The 18,502-nt window shown below is 38.4% G+C and overlaps 1 protein-coding gene across 1 annotated transcript in view; it reads right to left on the reverse strand.

The window, feature by feature from the left end:
• OTOGL (otogelin like) overlaps window positions 1-18,502 on the reverse strand; it is a 198,463-nt gene that overhangs the window by 58,757 nt on the left and 121,204 nt on the right. Inside the window, exons 29-34 of the mRNA XM_045165523.1 lie at window positions 16,707-16,823; window positions 15,707-15,863; window positions 15,024-15,050; window positions 7,650-7,817; window positions 5,624-5,902; window positions 3,273-3,390 (exon numbers count right to left, since the gene is read on the reverse strand). Of these exons, the coding sequence (XP_045021458.1) occupies window positions 3,273-3,390; window positions 5,624-5,902; window positions 7,650-7,817; window positions 15,024-15,050; window positions 15,707-15,863; window positions 16,707-16,823 (866 nt within the window). The remainder of the gene's footprint in view (window positions 1-3,272; window positions 3,391-5,623; window positions 5,903-7,649; window positions 7,818-15,023; window positions 15,051-15,706; window positions 15,864-16,706; window positions 16,824-18,502) is intronic.

Genomic DNA, 18,502 nt, shown 5'->3' on the forward strand with positions numbered 1-18,502 from the left:
ATGGTTGCACACAGCAGGGTTCCCTTTACTCTGTCATACAACTGGTAATTTAGTCAACTTCTGACTGATAAATATGCCTCAGATGCAAAATAGTTCTTATAATAGGTATATTATGTAATAGGAATAACTCTACTTACATATGGGCTCTATGGCATGCTAGTTGGCATCTTTTATGAAACTTTTCATTTCCACTAGATATTTTTATTTTCAACACTTGCTATGTGCCAGAAACTGAAATCCTCTAGAACCAGCGTGGTGGTGGGGACTTGGAGGGGGTGTGCAGGGCAATGCTGACATGCCACCCCAGTACCTGAGCCTCCTCTCAGGACAGCAAGGACCAGGAGCAGCCACAGTGAGGTGCCTCAGCCAGGAAAAGGGGAGCAATAGAAAGGAAACAGTGATGAAGACAGAGATGAGAATTGGCTTGGCAGGGGTGAAGTTTCATCCTGAGTCTCTGCTCCACGCTCTAATCATACCAAAACAGAAACTCCGGGGGATCTACAGACCAAACAGTGGAAGCACTGACGATCTGGGTTCAACCACCCTGGAGACTGTGTATGCCACAGGAAACAAACTAGCCTAATGCCATTTCAAGTATAGCTCCATTTCCTTCCCAGTTCTAGGCTGCTCTTGTCCGCCTCTCTTTCTCCCTTCCTCCCCAGCACTCCCCAGCATGCCCTCCTCCCTATGAAGGCCCTGTTATCTCCCGGCCTCCTGATGGCTCCCAGAGGAGACAGGAAATAGGTTTGTGAATGTGAAGGGTCCAAGTGAGTGGTGACGGCTTCTTTTCAGAAAGAACTGGTTGTTTTCATTTTTAAGAAAATAAACAAAAGTAACCTAGACAGCATATTAAAAAGCAGAGATACTACTTTGCCAACAAAGGTCCGTCTAATCAAGGCTATGGTTTTTCCTGTGGTCATGTATGGATGTGAGAGATGGACTGTGAAGAAAGCTGAGCACCGAAGAATGATGCTTTTGAACTGTGGTGTTGGAGAAGACTCTTGAGAGTCCTTTGGACTGCAAGGAGATCCAACCAGTCCATCCTAAAGGAGACCAGTCCTGGGTGTTCATTGGAAGGACTGATGTTGAAGCTGAAACTCCAATGCTTTGGCCACCTGATGTGAAGAGCTGACTCATTTGAAAAGATCTTGATGCTGGGAAAGATGGAAGGTGGGAGGAGAAGGGGACGACAGAGGACGAGATGGTTGGATGGCATCACCAACTCAATGGACATGAGTTTGAGGACACTCCGGGAGTTGGTGATGGACAGGGAGGCCTGGCGTGCTGCAGCGCATGGGGTTGCAAAGAGTCGGACACGACTGAGCGACAGAACTGAAGTGATCATTTCCTTCCCTCTGTTCCCGTAGCACATGTTGCCCGACAGGATGTCGGTGTTCAAACTCTGGCTCAGCTGCCTGAAAGCTGTGTGGTCTGAGGCAAGCTGCTTAACTTCCCCGTGCCTTGGTTTGTTTTCTCTTCTGACAACGGGAACAATGAGATTACCCATTTGTAGCACTTAGCACAGTGAGCGTCATGTTATACATAAACACTTCAGTGTGCTGCGCTTGTGGCATGTATCCCTCTGGTCCTCTTTTCCCTGTGCGGTCAGTTATCTGTTGGTGTTCCTGTCTTCCTCCTAAAGACTTTGAGCTCTTTGAAATAGGGACTGCATCTCACTTATTCATATGCCAGAACCTTCTGTAGTACCAGTATTAGTTGTAGAGCAGAAGCTCATAAATAACTAATGGAATATGTTTCATTTAAAAATATTCCCTCCTACTACTGCTGCATGTCTCTGTCCTCCTTTACAACAAAACTGCTTTAAAAAAAAAAAAAAAAGCTGTTACACTATCAATCTCCATTTTGCCTCTTCCTGTTCTCCAGATTACCAAATCCAAAGAATAATTTTCAGTCTCAAGTTTAAAATCCTTGAAACCAAATTCCTGACTTTTCCTCTAAACCTCTCCTCCTAATATCTTCCTTATCTCAGTAGCTGGCAACTCAGTCCTTCCATTAAATTGAATCATTTGAGTTTGTTGATATTTGAGCAGATTTGACCACAAAAATGGCAATTTCATATGATTCTGAAATCAATGAAATGCCGAGACCTGACCTGGAGCCCTTACCTCCTCTTTCTCTCGTGTGCATGCGTGCGTGCTCAGTCACTTCAGTCGTGTCCGAATCTTCACGACCCTATATACTGTAGCCCACCAGGCTCCTCTGTCCATGGGATTCTTCAGGCAAGAATACTGGAGTGCATTTCCATGCCCTCCTCCAGGGGATCGTCCCAACCCAGGGATCAAACCCATGCCTCCTGTACTGCAAGTGGATTCTTAACCACTGAGCCACTGAGGGAGCCTCTTTCTCTCATAATTGATGTTAAATCTCTCAGCATCCCTATGGCCTTAACTTCAAAATGCAGGCAGAATCTGTTCACTCCCCCGTAAGCTCCAGGGCTGCCACCCAGTGACATTCCCTTCATGTCCTCTCTGTGTCACTGCCCACTTCTGCCCTCGTTCTTCCCCTCCCCCGAAGCCAGCGCAAGGGCCAGTGTAAGCCTGGGAAAGGACCAAGGCCACTCCTCTGCCCCGAAGTACACCAGGCATTACTCAGAGAAAAAGACAAAGTCCTCACGACAGGCTACAAGGCCCTGTGTGACTTCCAGCCACTTTTTCTGGTTTCTTCTCCTATGTCTCTCAGTTTTGTTCACTTTGCCCCAATTAACTAGCCTCCGTGCTCATCCTCAAACACACCAGACGTATTCCCACACTGGACCTTTATACTTCTCTCAGGTTGAAAGGGTTTTTCCCCAGACACCCACATGGCTAGTTCCCTCACTTCCTTCACATCTCTTACTAGACCTTGCCTTGTCAACCTGTTCTTCCCTGACCACCCTATATTAATGAGCAAACACGCATATCTGTTTTATGCTCCCTTTTCCTTCCTTTATTTTTGTCCATTATAAATCCATCTAAACAAAAGTTCACATTATATATGTACATTTTAATTTTTTATTCTTTGCCTCAGTGCAGCAAAATGTTTAAGCTAAAGAAAGGTAAGTACTTTGTTCAATACTGTATCCCAGCAGCTACAAGAATTGCTGGCATAGAGCAGACTCTCAATAACTACTGCTTGAATAAAACGAAACAAATTCATGAATGAGTAACTAGAATAAATTATTCTTGAGAATTTTTTTTAGCTAAAAAAATAATCACTGGGAACAGAATCTGCTAATGCTAGAATCTGTTCATTAGTGGTTAAACGTGACTTACGGTGGAAGAAATTTACACGCGAGAGCTTCAGGGTCACTGCAGGTTTTAAAACAGGGAGTGGCACAAGGTTCGTATTTCCATTCACACATCCTCCTGTAGGGCACTGCTGCCTGGATTTCTGGGGAAAAAATGAAGTTCAGATTGTGTATATTTTTAATGGGCAGCTTGGAATGCAGTGATTTATAACAGTAAACCCTTTAGGGTTTGAAACTTTTTTGATTGAAAAGACGGGGCGGCAGAGGTTGGGGGCGGGGGGAGGAAACGGCGTAACTGCTTGGTGATCAAAGCATTTCATGCTCAGGTCGAACATCAAAATCTTAGTTCTTCTTCCAAATATTTAAAAAAGCAAGAGGTAGGAGGAGACTAAGGACAATTCTAAATCACCTTCCTTTATTTATGTTTTGCTGGTGTTCAGTGATCTACATATCATAATAGCACACACTTGTTTAGAATTTAAGTTTTTGTAAAATAGCTTTTTGTCCATTATTCTATTTTATCCTTGCAACGACCCTGTTTTGTGAATATTATCTCCATTTTATAAATGAGGGAATTGAGGCTAACAGGAGCCAAGTGACATGCCAAATTCAATTAGGAAAATGGCAAGACCAAAGACATATTGCCTGACATGAAGCTTAAGGAGAACACTCCATCTTTGTTCTTCTCATAGAATTTAACTCATTGCACATGGTATTATCTGATGACATAAATGAATGAATTGATTTGAATAATACATGCTCGTAGTTACAAAACTTCCCTTAATGGAAGCTTTTTCTCCTGCAAACTCAGCTAATACTTTCCCCTTCCCCTGTCACAGAGCAGTCCTTCTGCAGCAGTCCAAGATTATCTCTGAAGAAGAGAGCTCTGTAAGGCAGAAAGTTCAGGAACACAGGTTATGTTACTTGGACTTAAGATATGGAATTTAATTCCAAGGTATGAGAAGGAAAATGAGGCTTTCTGGAAGGCACTTAAGCATCTCAATATTAAAATAATAGTTAAGCCTGGGTTCCTAGAATCATGGATCATAAAAGAGGATTGGTTCCAAGACTAGAATAAACCAGAGTGTCTCCTAAGTTCGGGAAGCCCACAAAGATGAGTTTCTGAGATTCGGATGATGCCATTGACTGCAGTTGTCCAAAGCTCAGGTAAGGGCACTGGGTCTGGTTATGATGGAGTGGATTTGAGTAATGGAGGGGAAATAGAGGCTCGCAAAATTCAACTTTTAATTAAACTCAAGTAAAACTATCACACTTACTCTACAGAATATTGTATATACATGTCAGTGACTCTTTCTCATGAGACCAGGAACCCCATTCAATAGGCAAAAATTTGAAGCTCAGTTTGAAGTTTCTTGAAACTTTCTTGAAAAAATTTGAAGCTCAGTTTAAATTTGGACTTCACTGGTGGCTCAGATGGTAAAGCATCTGTCTACAATGCAGGAGACCTGGGTTCCATCCCTGGGTCGGGAAGATTCCTTTGAGAAGGAAATGGCAACCCACTCCAGTACTCTGGCTAGAAAATCCCATAGATGGAGGAGCCTGGTGCAGGGTCACAAAGAGTCAGACACAACTGAGCGACTTCACTTTCACTTTGAACTTTCTAACATCCAAACAAATTTATAGAAATTTAACCACAACAAAAAAAGCAAATGATTGGCTTTCTTAGAAATGACTTAGAAAAGTTGATTAAAATGAAAAAATTTGGGAGACTCAAGGCAAATATTGAGCTCTTAGGTTTTGAAAATAAAGCATGACTTTTAACCACTGGGTGAGGCAGTGAGGATTCCTCTCTGAAATTTAGAAAATTCAATAGTTTAGAACTGCAAGGATCTCTAGAAATAAGACGGGGATTCTGCTGAACCAGAAAAATCTAGAGGTCAGTACAATTGGACTCCAAAGTATTCAAAGAACACATTCAAAGCATTCAAAGTATTTGAAGTATTCAAAGAGATAAACACATCATCTTTGTCATAAAGAATCAGACTAAGTGAGAAGTTGCCTTCTATGAAAGAAAAAGTAGATACAAAACTCTACAAGAAGACATGGGTAAGCTCTATTTCCAAAGCTCAGACAGTACTGAAAGTAAAAATTGAGGCAATCCTAAAAAATAATGTCATTTAAGGCTATTCTAAACAATTTATTACATTAACTTATGTAACAAAATAACCCTATAAAGTAGGTATTATTTCTTCCATGAGACAGACGTGTAAACTTAAGGATAGGGAGGTCAAGAAACTCATTAAGGTCATACAACTAATTATACACATTAAAATAATTTTTAAGTTAAAAATCTAATATATTTTCTGTCACTCCTTAAATTATCTACTTAATATATGGACATCTCAGGACACATACCTTCCACACTGAAGCTACTTAAGTGTTTAAATTCTTCAGAATCATCATATTTTGATGCTTTGGCACTAGAATCTGTCAATATGATGAAAAAGCCTTTCTTGCTGTATAACTCAAAAGCGCTGTACCCAGGAATCCAGAGGTCCTGATGGTGAAAAAATGTAGCTCTCCGATGAAAGGCTGAATTCGCTTCCCACAGTTTCAAACTAAGAGTGTCGTCATCGTGGACACAGAGAAAGTAGTTGGGCCTTTCGGCAGATTCCAAGGAAATGAGTGCCAATGCTGGAAAACAGAGCAGTCTGTTTGACAACTCCCCGAGTTCTCTGGAGAAGCTGGATCATCAGCACTGGCATTGTAAAATTCATGTATAAGGTGGACAAAAACAGAACCATGCAACTGTCATGAATAGTTAATGCCATTCTCAAAGATTTTAGGAATGAATTACAGATCTCTAAAGGAAAAAAAATTATATTTTCATGCAATGCATTAGAGTGACAGCTCTAAAAATATCAGTCTTTCACAAGTTCTGTGTTTTAAAATAATTGATCATGTTCGTGGAGGAAGAAAAAAAAATAAAGAAATGTCAACCTAGGACCCCAGAATGTACAACTCTATACAAATAGTTGAATAATTAATTGGACATACATTTGCACTTGCAAGCTTTAGCATTTTCAAATGTACAAAATCTACAAATGGCTAAATTGGATGATAGAAAAGAAAAAGAAATAGAGAAACAGATCAATTTAGACATGTCACTGCATTTCAATATCACTGAATTCTTAATGAGCAAATGTTCTTTCAAGTGATTTTACTGCATTAAGAAATGACTGTTTGCTCAACCTTATTGTCTTATTTCCCTAGAGATGATCAAAAAGCTAATGAACAACTACAAAGCATTTGAGCAGTGTCATGCTTTTTTGTTATGTGCTTTAAAAGTTTCCCCTATATCTGTAAAACCCATGGTTAATTGGTTTAATTGAGCTCTTAGATTTAATTTCTTAGGCATTAATTTCTTTAGGTCTTACTTAATTTGACCTAAGGATTTTTCTATTAAAAACATTAATTATTTTAAGTTACACAATAAAGAGCTCTCTCAAGTCCAATAAATGATTCAAAAAGCATTCATTGTGTCCTAAAATATACAAACCCTTCTATTGAGCACTGGAATATAAAAGAAGAATTTAAAAATTATAAAAGAAAAAATATATAATGCATACATGAAAACTTAGACTGTGATAGGTGTTTTCATAGATTAAAAGAAATAAAGGAGCTCTTTTTACAAGAATAGAGTAATTTATTTTAACTGGAAAATCAGGAGAGTTCTCTAAATTAGTAAAAGTTAGGTCAGATTCATTCATTCAATAAATATTTCGTATGTTTATAGAACACACCATGCATGGTTCTAAGCAGGGTTAGAATAGTAACAATGTACCCTGAACATCACGCATCAGAAAGAGACACAGATCATCAGTTAGAATAGATGCCAAGTGGATACAACCAGTGTAAATCTACAGGGGCAAGCCAGTAAATGTGGACCCAGGTACCAAGACAGACAAGGCCACATAAGGATAACAGTCTGTCTCAATGACTGTCTAGACTTTGATTTATGCTCTTAATTTAACTTCCTTGATATTAAATTATGACTTTTTTCTTTAATCTGGCATTAAAACCTTTCACATGTTAATTATCAGCAGACTATTTTAAAAATAGTCAAAAGTTTCAAATTAAATCCTGTGACCAATAGAATGAAAACTGAAGCTGTGCTTTACCAAGGGCCAAAAACCCAACCAAACAATTACAATTCTAATTGCATCTATATATATGCCAATAGATAAACAAAGAAATGATTTTATACACAAAAGAGAGAGCTGGTTCGTGTGCCAGTGTCTTATTTTATTTCAAAAGGTTTAGAGCACCTACAAAGATGTCATAAACATATTAAATTCCCCAATTAATATTTACTGCATGAATAAATGAAAAGGGTCAATGGTAAACTACATCCTTATTTTCAGTTGCAAATTCTACTTACATGATGCCTTCTCTTTGAAAAGGCCTGGAGTGATCATAAAATTAAAAAATAAACTGCCATGAATACTACTTCTTGGCAAGGAGAAAATGCTTCCACTGGTTATATTGGCTCCCAGAATAAGGCCAGTCTGCCCATAACTTGCCAGCATATATGGTCCTTCTCCAAGCCCTAGTCAAATGCAAATGAGAGAATTATAAATTTGCATAGGATTTTTACATTTCAAGCTGTCATTTCAATGGAATAAATTTTAATAACAAAAGTCCTCCAAAATCATTGAGCATTTAAACATTTATCATTAACAAAATAACTGAACTCTTTTCAAAAAGACCATATCAGGGCTTCCCTGGTTGCTCAGGGGTAAAGAATCTGTCTGCCAATGCAGAAGACTCCAGTTCAATCCCTAGTCCGGGAAGCTCCCACATGACCCAGAGCGACTAAGTCCATGTACCACAACTATGGAACCTGTGCTCTGCAGCCCTGGCGCCACAATTACTGAGTTCACATAGCACAACTGCTGAAGCCCGTGACCCCTAGAGCCTGTGCCACCACGACGAGAAGCCCACATAGTGCCACTCGAGAGTCACTCCCACTCTCCACCAGAGAATAGCCAGCACAACAACCAAGACCCAGCAGACAAAAATAAATGAGTACATAAAATTACTAAAAAGGTTACATTATATTGATCTGGAATATATACATATGTATTTAGAATGTGTAATTTCTTTTGATGTGGACCATTTTTTAAAGATTTTATTGAATTCATTATAATATTGCTTCTGTTGTTTTTATGTTTTGGTTTTTTGACCATGAGGCATATGGGATCTTACCTTCCTGACGAAGGATTGAACCCCTACCCCCTTCATTGAAAGGCAAAGTCTTAACCACTAGATCACCAGGGAAGTCCCTAGAATATGTAATTTAGAATATGTATGTACATGAATGTGTGTGCATATGTATACATACACGAATACTCAGCAGTGATGAATAAAAGGTTGACAAGATTTCTAGACCTCAAATTCTCTCACCTCTGTGAAGATATTTGTCTAGGTAAACTTTCACTTTGATATTTTAATATTCTACTGTCCATAAACTTAAGTTTAGTTCTATCAATGGAAGGTATTTTGTTAGTCTTCTAAACATCATTTATCCTTAGTAGGTTCATTGCATTAAAACAGAATTCACAGATATGATATATAATATTTTACTGTTGGGGAATTATTGAATGTCATCAGTGAGGTATGTCTATAGAGAAGAAAATAAGATGACGCTGAACAGAGACGTCAAGTGTCATTTTACTTATGTTATCATTTCTATGCACTTATATCACTTCATATAAAGTGGAAAATACTGTAGTAAAAAAAAAAAAACTAGTTAGTATAGAACTAAACCTGAAACTCAAAGTAATATTTCTAAGAACTTCATCTTACAAAGAAAAGTATATAATTTATTTTAAAAGCTCACTGATATTCAAAATAAACTTATGCATTGTTTCATGACAATAAGGTCAGTTTACCTTCAACCCAATCTTTATGACGTTTAACATTTTAAAATAAGTGAGGTACTATAAAATTTTGATGTTTCTTCTGAATTATCAAAATTAAATTACATAATTATTAGCTGTGTACTTTCTACAGTTATATCTAGATATTTTTGTTGTAGGTTATATAAAATTCTAATATAGGTGTGGTAGGTGATTTCATAAAAGATCAATCTGGTTGCCCTCAGTGAATTTCATTTTTCCTCTTTTCCCTAGTTTTTATCTCAAGGACAGTTTTCCTTTCCCAGCCTATTTCTATGGAGGGGGAAAAAAATTAAAGAAATCAACCACCTGTGTTTTTCCCCTTTCAGGACCAAGACCAGGCATAAGAGAAGGGGAGAAGATAATTGAATTAGAGGGTTTAAAAGTCTCCCAAACAGGAAGGAGAGCAAGACCCAAAATTTCCATCACAAGGGCCAGGAGAAGGGGTTGTAGAACAAGTCATTCTCAAGCACTGTCCCATCCACTGACTCGTCAACGAGACACTTTGAGGAGCTGGAGACACTTCTAAGCCATGACGGAAGAGCTTTAGTAGGGACCCAGACACGGTTGGGCTTAGATGGTCAAAAATCCACCTACAGTGTGGGAGACCTGCGTTCAATCCCTGGGTTGCGAAGATCCCTTGGAGAGAGAAACAGCTACCCACTTCAGTATTCTTGCCTGGAGAACTCAATGGACAGAGGAGCCTGACAGGCTACAGGCCATGGGATCGCAACAGTCAGACACTACTGAGCGACTTTCACTTTCAGACACCTTGAGGACACATGGAGATTTGAAAATCTTTGCTCCCACACCAAGATGGAACTGATCAGATGCAGTAAAGACTTTATGAGCGGTTACAAATGCATACCCTGCACAGTTTCTCTGGGAGCTAATACCTATAACATCCAAAGAGAACTGCATCATCATCTCCACCACCTACAAGTTCATTTTCTAGGAAAGACAGAAGTAACCTAGACTTTTAAGAAGAAAATATACATAAACATAAATACATAGATTTGTGTCTATGTAAATAATGTACAAATGGGTACATAGATGTATAAATTATGAAATTCAATTCAAAATGAAGAAGACATATACAAATACAGCTTGTGAGCTCCAAGCACCCTCAGGCACAGATGTCCAGGAGGAGAATGGGAGAAAGGAGACAGACCACTAAACAAAATATTCTCTCCCCTACAAGACAAGTGCCTTCCTACAGCAATGTGAAGAGACAACTGTCATCTGAAAAATCCATTTGTATAAAAATTGAAAGCTTTTGAATCGACTCCCAGTTGATGGATATCTTGCATGTGAATTATTTTCCAGCATTTTCACTAGCAATTGAGGGCAAAAGTCATTGACTTTATCATTAATCTTCTGTAGGGTGAATTATAATATCTTATACTAAAAGCAATCATTTCCTGTATTGATTATTTACACAGTATTAAGTATATTCAAACCCCTTCCAGTGTTCTTGCCTGGAGAATCCCAGGGATGGGGGAGCTTGCTGGGCTGCCGTCTATGGGGCTGCAGAGTCGAACACGACTGAAGCGACTTAGCAGCAGCAGCAGCAACAAGTATATCCGATCCAACAAAATCACTCTGAACTTAAATTAAACTTATGTAACAATTTTTAGCAAAATATTTAAGTCTTCTACTCCTTATAGCAACAGAACCTTTATATTTTTAGCAAATTCCGTAAAAATGAACATGAAAATATTATAGAAAGTCATTGTATGAGGGGTTATAACTCATCTCAGCAGCAACCTCTCAAGTTTCCTACTTTTAAAAACATTTTCTCCTACAGAATCACAGTCTTTTATCTCTGCATTTGCTTTGAATAATTTAAGTATTTTAATAACATAGTGTCCTTGACTAGCCTTGACTAGACAAACCTTTGTTGGCAAAGTAATATCTCTGTTTTTGAATATGCTATCTAGGTTGGTCATAACTTTTATTCCAAGGAGTAAGCATCTTTTAATTTCATGGCTGCAGTCACCATCTATAGTGATTTTGGAGCCCAAAAAAGTAAAGTCTGACATTGTTTCCACTGTTTCCCCACCTATTTCCCATGAAGTGATGGGACCAGATGCCATGATCTTCGTTTTCTGAATGTTGAGCTTTAAGCCAACTTTTTCACTCTCCACTTTCACTTTCACCAAGAGGCTTTTGAGTTCCTCTTCACTTTCTGCCATAAGGGTGGTGTCATCTGCATATCTGAGGTTATTGATATTTCTCCCGGCAATCTTGATTCCAGCTTGTATTTCTTCCAGTCCAGCGTTTCTCATGATGTACTCGGCATATAAGTTAAATAAGCAGGGAGACAATATACAGCCTTGACATACTCCTTTTCCTATTTGGAACCAGTCTGTTATTTCATGTCCAGTTCTAACTGTTGCTTCCTGACCTGCATACAGGTTTCTCAAGAGGCAGCTCAGGTGGTCTGCTATTCCCATCTCTTTCAGAATTTTCCACAGTTTATTGTGATCCACACAGTCACTTTGACTTTGGCATAGTCAATAAAGCAGAAATAGATGTTTTTCTGGAACTTTCTTGCTTTTTCTATGATCCAGCGGATGTTGGCAATTTGATCTCTGGTTCCTCTGCCTTTTCTAAAACCAGCTTGAACATCTGGAATTTCACGGTTCACGTATTGCTGAAGCCTGGCTTGGAGAATTTTGAGCATTACTTTACTAGCATGTGAGATGAGTGCAATTGTGCAGTAGTTTGAGCATTCTTTGGCATTGCCTTTCTTTGGGATTGGAATGAAAACTGACCTTTTCCAGTCCTGTGGCCACTGCTGAGTTTTCCAAATTTGCTGGCATATTGAGTGCAGCACTTTCACAGCATCCTCTAGTCAAGGCTAGGGTTTTTCCAGTGGTCATGTATGGATGCGAGAGTTGGACTGTGAAGAAAGCTGAGTGCCAACGAATTGATGCTTTTGAACTGTGGTGTTGGAGAAGATTCTTGAGAGTCCCTTGGACTGCAAGGAGATCCAACCAGTCCATTCTGAAGGAGATCAGCCCTGGGATTTCTTTGGAAGGAATGATGCTGAAGCTGAAACTCCAGTACTTTGGCCACCTCATGTGAAGAGTTGACTCACTGGAAAAGACTCTGATGCTGGGAGGGATTGGGGGCAGGAGGAGTAGGGGATGACAGAGGATGAGATGGCTGGATGGCATCACTGACTCGATGGACATGAGTTTGAGTAAAGTCCAGGAGTTGGTGATGGACAGGGAGGCCTGGAGTGCTGCGATTCATGGGGTTGCAAAGAGTCGGACACGACTGAGCGACTGAACTGAACTGAACTGAACATAGTGACCAGAGAAAACACCAGCTATGACTGGGCAAAGACTAGGTAATTTTACGACAGTTGTGAGATTGAGATGAAACAAATTAAGGATAATCATTTTAAATGATTTGTTTTTATTAGTATCAACAATTTCCTCAACTCTCCCTTCCCCTTCAGTTATCTGCCTTAGGCATTGCATTACTTTCACAATCTCTTCCTCTCCTTGGTAGTTTGACTCTATCCCCTATTACTTGGATCACAGGAAACAGAATCTCTGTCACCCATGAAAGCAAAATGCCCCTTGCTCACCCTCTGAATACTACCAATACAGTGTTAACAAATGAAACTAGAAGAACTGGTTTGAAGAATCTTGTAACACATTAGAAGAAAGAAAGGCAGCAGATTTATTGACAAAAAGCAGTACGTCTGAAGCAGCAAGAGGTAGAAATTCAATATTCATAGAAAATTCTGCTTCTGTTTCCAAGAGACTACAGAAGGAACACCAGAAAGTACAAAGGCACAGATGGAGATTTTTCACGGCAGATCTGTATGAGGCAGGAATTCCTCAGTGAGGGAGTTACTGGCGCATTTTCTCATATTACGGTCTGTACGTTGTGTTAGAGCATATGATAATGATGTGCTGTGGTCATCCCTAGACTAGGACGTGCTAACCATTACCAGACAATGCAGCACAGAGACCAAGCTCATTGGTTCAGACTTAGATTGTTCATAAATCCATTTACCACATTTTGGCTATGTGACTTGGACTAAGTTATTTCATTCATCTATGCTCAATTTCTTCCTCTGTAAAGTGTTAATAATGATAATAATAATAATGTTATGCTTTTCAGGCACATTTTCAAGCTTAAATTATATGATAAAGATGTCATTAATGCAACAAAAACTATTGTTATTATTAGGTATTTGTTGTTCAGTTACTAAGTTGTGTCTGACTTTTTGTGACCCCATGGACTACAGCACAGCAGGCTCCTCTGACTAAAATATCCATTTTCTTTTTAATTTATCATCTCTATTTCACTAAAATTTTCCCGCTTTCTTTGTACTTTTATAGTTGACAGATTTCTCCCTGGCTCAGTAAGTCACCAAAAACACTTTGGATTGGTGGTTTGGGTTTTTTCTGTAATGGGTCAGCTCTCCTATAACTGTAAATCTAACCTATTCATCATGGGTTTTTGCCCAGTTACTAATAAAATGGACACCTCCCTGGAACATCTTTTTTTGTCTGAATTAGGTTTCCGTGACTAGGCCTTCCTCATCAAATAAGTTTGACAAAAAGCAGCATCGGTTCTGCTAATGTCTGGCATTTTCAAAGAGGATATAATGCTCAGTCTCTTACATCTATGTCTTGGTTTTAGGCAGCACCTCCTCTTAGACTCATTGACTCATTGGGAAAGACCCCGATGCTGGGAAAGATTGAAGGCAGGAGGAGAAGGGGACGACAGAGGATGAGATGGTTGGATGGCATCACCGACTCGATGGACGAGTTTGAGTAGGCTCCGGGAGTTGGTGATGAACAGGGAGGCCTGGCGTGCTGTAGTCAATGGGGTCTCAAAGAGTCAGACATGACTGAGAGACTGAACTGAACTGACTCCTCTTAGACTTCCGGTTGCAAATTTGAATGCTTGGGGGACTAGGATACTTTCATTATTACTAAATCAGTAAGTTCTCATTCTGATAATATATAAATAATTATTTTCTGTAAAATGATGGCTAAATAAATTTCTATATTATTATTTCTTTCTTTAATTAGAATAGAGTTCAAACATATAGCATATAACATATAACATAGCATAATAGAGTTCAAACAATGTCCATTTTTATTCATAATGCTAAGAGGTATGTATATCCTTCATCCTTTTTACCAAAAAAATTAGCTAACTTTACTCATTCATTCATCCCTTCATTCTAGGACTACTAAGAGCTTCCTAGGTGCTGAGAACTTAGTTACAACACTATTATTTTTCAAGGGAATAAATTTTAACACAAATACTTAGAAATTTAGATACATTTTAGAAGGCAATGGCTTTCACTGAGTCATACAGTTGACACAAACAACATAATTTGAACTGTGCAAGTCCACTTCTAAGCAGATTTGTTTCAACAGTAAACATATAGCACTGTGGGGCTCCCTGGTGGCTCAGTGGTAAGAATCTGCCTGCCAACGTAGGAGACGTGGATTTGATTCCTGGGTTGGGAAGATCCTCCAGAGAAGGAAATGTCAACCCATGCCAGCATTCTTGCTCGGAAATTCCATGAACAGAGAAGCCTGGCGGGCTACAGTCTATGGGGTCACAAAAGAGTTAGACTCAATTTAAGCAACTGAACAACAATACAATCCATGGTCAGTTGAATCTGAGAATATAGAACTGCAGATACGAAGGGGACCAATTGCGGAGGGTTCGTGCCCTCAACCCCCGCCTTGTTCAAGGATTAACTGTATGACAAATTATGAACTACTTATACTCTGTTCCCAGAAAAGTTTTTCAAAAACTGTGAATCCAAAGAGACATTAATAAAATAGTATCCTGATACTCTCACATACCTTCATTGTAGTATTCACAATCAAGTGCTAAAAAGATAAAAGAAGAAATGTTAAACTAAATAAGAATCTGAGCACTTAATCTTGAATATGTGGAAAACATGATTTACCAATAGCCAGGTGAAAGAACTCAGAATGACATCATTATTTGGGAATTTTCTCTAAGCTAAGAGGATTCTTTAAGAGTACTATTAATAATTTATTAAATTTCCTAAGATTATTTTATAGGTAGGCAAATACATTAGCCAGTCTATAGTCCGCTAAAAGGGTTAAAATCATAAGCTGTTTATCAGATGATGTACTATCTATAGGAGTAAACGAAAAGTTTAAAAGGTCAATCTGAATACAAATTCAAAATGTTTTTAAAACAATGTTTCTTATTACTAGAACAGTGGAATTTCATAGCCATAAGAGAGTTATAAACAATTTCTCCAAGGATGGTATATAATTTATAGTTCAAATGTTACAGTGATAAGTCAAACACAGAACAGAAAAACTTACTTCAAAGTTTCTTTTATAAGTCCTTTAGCTATACTACAATTTATATACCTCATCAAAAGAGTATAAAATTTACTTATCTTAAATTTGATTTCCATGAGTTCCATGGTATCATTTCTAAGACAAGACAACATGAATCTCCTTATAAGCGTCCCACCTAATGATGATGTTCTAACTAGGGTACTCACAACAAAGAGTAGATGATCTCCAGTGAACAGAAACCCCTTCCTGACAGCACCTGTATGCATACGCTGCTATGCTTGTGCATAAACATTCACAATCCCCACCAAGATTACAGTTACACGTGTCTTCATGACAATTTTTAGCAAAAGAAGTGACATCAATCTGAAATGAAGTAAAAGATAAATTAATTTCAAAATGTACTAACTACAGTTGATAAAATTCAGCCTTCTAAAAGAAAACTAACTGGTAGATTTTCAAAATTTGCTATAATCAGCTTAACACTGCCACCTAGAGAGTTCTAAATATCTCAAACCTCTATTTGCCCAAATGAAAAAAGAATTTATTCGGCAAATGTAAGATCAAAGAACTAGCAAAACAGGGAATAGGACTGACAAATACAATTTCAATATCTTCAATACAACAGATTCATATTTTGTTTCATTATTGGCATATTTGCATGGCATTAAAAGAATGTTCTGCTTCCAAACGTACTTTGTTTTTAATAATATCTTAAGCTACTTTTAAAATTTCTATTGGGACCTAAAATTGTTATGTTGGAAAGACATTTAGAAAGTTAATGTCGAAATAAATTACATTCCATCTTGGGATGTGCTTCTAAAACTATTTTAAATGTGCCACTAATAATCATTTTAAACTATACTTTGGGTTAAGGAGAAGAATGCCATTCGGTGTTGTTCTCCAAAGAAAACTAAGGATTTATAGTTTTGATAATGGACATAAAAATGTTTCGTAACCTGAAAAAGACCATTAACAAATATTATGTACAAATGTACTCTGTTAATAAGATGACATGAGGAAGAATGTAAATTACCTAATGTGCCAGTTCTACAGAAAAACAAATGACCAAATTGGTCTTCCTAATAAGGGTTAGGTAGTATACCTAAAAAACCAATGGGCAGCTAAATTATTTGTCCAGTTAATCTCAGTATTATAGACACTGCAGTAGTTGTTTAAGTTGGAAAGTTTAATAAAGTATTCACTCACCACATTGCGACAAGAAGCAAAAGCATCGCTGTACAGAATGGAGCATTCTTTCTTGGCATAAGGAAATTTGTTCTGATGTGCCTCGCAGGGTTTAAATGATTCAACTGGGGTTTTGCACTGTGGAAAAAGTTAAGGGAGAAAAGAAAGTTTCCAACGAGGAAATTTCTGAAGCTGAAACCAGAGTAACCTAATCTGATTTCAACCACTACAATCATATCTAATATATTCTCATTCTTTTAGACAGACTTTACAGAAAGTACCTGTGCTCAGCCGGCTCATGTTAATAGCATATGTTATTTTTGAAAGTAACTAAATTTACTATTAAAGCCATGACAATATTAGAGAGTGAAGTTAAATAATTTTTAAACTGTCCACTGTAGTGTTACATGACTAAAAATTTTCCATAAGCAAATTATTCTTTTTCCTTTAATTTTCACGTCTTTCATTTCTATCACAAGCCATCCTCTGAGGACTCACATATACTCAAGCAGCTACAGCTTGCCTCCCGGATACTCAGCAATTTGGTCTCTGCCTCTCCTAATCCACCTCCCTCAAACCGGCCTGGAAAAGGTGATCACTGATCTCCTCATTACTAAATATAAAGGCAACGTCTCAGTCTTTGTCTCACCTGATCTCTCCCTGTCTCTGACTCTGTTTAGTACTTTACCCTTCTTACATGGCTCATGTGTTTCTGGTGGCAACATTTTCCGGTGGGTTTCCTCCTGATTCATTCGCTGCTATTCCCCATCCTCATTCCACTTCCCTTCTCTGCAAGGCTTGACCTTCAAGTCTTTATTTTTATCATTCTATACACTTCTCAGGCCTTCAGCAGACTCTGTGACCCCATGGACTATACAGTCCATAGAATTCTCCAGGCCAGAATACTGGAGTGGGTAGCCTTTCCCTTCTCCAGGGATTCTTCCAAACCCAGGGATCGAACCCAGGTCTCCTGCATTGTGGGCGGATTCTTTACCAGCTGAGAAACAAGGGAAGCCCCCTGTATATAATAGTAACTGCTGAATCCCAGATCTCTTTTCTGAAATATCCAGACTTGGACATTTCCATATTCCCATCCCAGATCTCTTTTCTGAAATCTCATTTCCACATAAAATCTCTGTCACTTCTCTCTCAACATATCCTGACCTGTATTTTTCTTTACACCACTGTCTTGTCCCCACTGCCCCCTACCACCAACTTTCCTCTTTGCCCTGTCTTGTAGAAGAGCACCAGTGTCTAACCAGTAATCTAAGAAGACAGGAGACTTCCTTGAATTCTCCAAATCAATCCTTCATTTGGCAATCCTTTCAACAGAGTCTGATGTTCAGGTCTCTCAAATTTGAACAGTTTTCTAAATCTTCAAAATGTAACATTTCTTAGTTGGATTATAACCACCTAGTTAACAGCCTTCTAGTCTAGATCCTAGCACACAAATATCGCAGCCCTGTATTTTGCATTCCAGCCATTCCCTACTTCAGACCATTACCACAGCCATAATGAATTACATAAAATTCCTGTAAGGTACCATACTCAGATTATGAACTCCTTATTGCCAAATTCAGACTTAAATTGAAGAAAGTAGGGAAAATCACTAGACCATTCAGGTATGACCTAAATCAAACCCCTTACAATTATACACTTGAAGTGACAAATAGATTCAGGGGATTAGACCTGATAGACAGAGTGCCTGAAAAACTATGGACAGAGGTTTGTAACATTATATAGGAGGCGGTGATCAAAACCATCCCCAAGAAAAAGAAATTCAAAGGGGAAAATGTTTGTCTGAGAAAGCCTTACAG

This window comes from Bubalus bubalis, chromosome 4 (genome assembly GCF_019923935.1).
Source record: "Bubalus bubalis isolate 160015118507 breed Murrah chromosome 4, NDDB_SH_1, whole genome shotgun sequence".
In the NCBI taxonomy this organism is placed as follows: domain Eukaryota; kingdom Metazoa; phylum Chordata; class Mammalia; order Artiodactyla; family Bovidae; genus Bubalus; species Bubalus bubalis.